The 1,002-nt window shown below is 36.9% G+C and overlaps 1 protein-coding gene across 1 annotated transcript; it reads left to right on the forward strand.

Moving 5' to 3' along the window:
• LOC148192686 (uncharacterized) lies at window positions 1-402 on the forward strand. The gene has a single exon (XM_088099267.1). It carries the CDS (start codon window positions 1-3, stop codon window positions 400-402), a length of 402 nt encoding a protein of 133 aa, XP_087955393.1.
• Window positions 403-1,002: the final 600 nt, after the last annotated feature.

Consider the following 1,002-nt stretch of genomic DNA (forward strand, 5'->3'; position numbering starts at 1 on the left):
ATGAAGACATCTATGGGTTTATCACCTTTTCAGCTAGTCTATGGGAAAGCATGTCATTTGGCAGTGGAGATGAAGCATAAAGCTTTGTGGGCTTTAAAATTTTTGAGTTTTAATCCTTCAGATATTCAAAATAAACGCAGAAGGCAGATATTGGAGCTTGAAGAGATGCAGTTGCATGCATATGATTCATCCAGGACCTACAAAGAAAAGGTAAAATTGTATCATGACAGGAAACTGATAAAAAGAGTTTTTACTCCAGGGCAACAGATGTTGTTGTTCAATTCACGTTTGAAGCTGTTTCTTGGTAAGTTGAAGTCAAAGTGGTCAGGACCGTTCACAGTGAAAGAAGTACATCCTCATGGAGCAATTGAATTGGTAGATCCAGCCGTCAATGATCCATAGAGAAGTTGGGTAGGGAATAGTCAACATCTCAAGCACTATTTGGGAGAAGTGGAATATCTCTCAACAATTATGAAGTTGAGGGATCCATGAGCTTATTGGGTCAAGCTAGTGACGTTAGAGAAGCGCTAGCTGGGAGGCAACCCAGTTTTCTTATCTTTTGTTTTGTACTGTTGAACTTATTTGCTTCTGTTCTTAGAGTAGGTTGTAATGTACTCAGTGTGAAACTTTATCTGCTATGATGGTTTGCTTATGATTTATGAATGATGAGTATTGCTTGATGATGCTTGGATGTCGATTGATGTTGAGATTGTGCACTATATGTTGATATACAGGTGGTTGCTCACAAGCTATGTGAATATATGCATGATGTTGTGATTGTGATTATATCCTTTGAACCTTTAGCCTTGAATATGATGTGAAAACCCATTTTGAAAATCTTTACCTTGAGTTGAGTTGAGAATATCTTGTGGTATTGATAAAGGTTCAAGTTTGGGGTTGTTAGGAAGTTGATAACAGTTGAAAAAATGTTATTTTCATGCTTAAAATTGATACTAAAAGCAACCTTTAACACTCAGAAACTAGCTTGGAATCATGCTTTTG

The sequence above is a fragment of the Vigna umbellata genome, chromosome 9 (genome assembly GCF_029865625.1).
Source record: "Vigna umbellata cultivar VRB3 chromosome 9, Vumbellata_1.0, whole genome shotgun sequence".
Lineage (NCBI taxonomy): Eukaryota > Viridiplantae > Streptophyta > Magnoliopsida > Fabales > Fabaceae > Vigna > Vigna umbellata.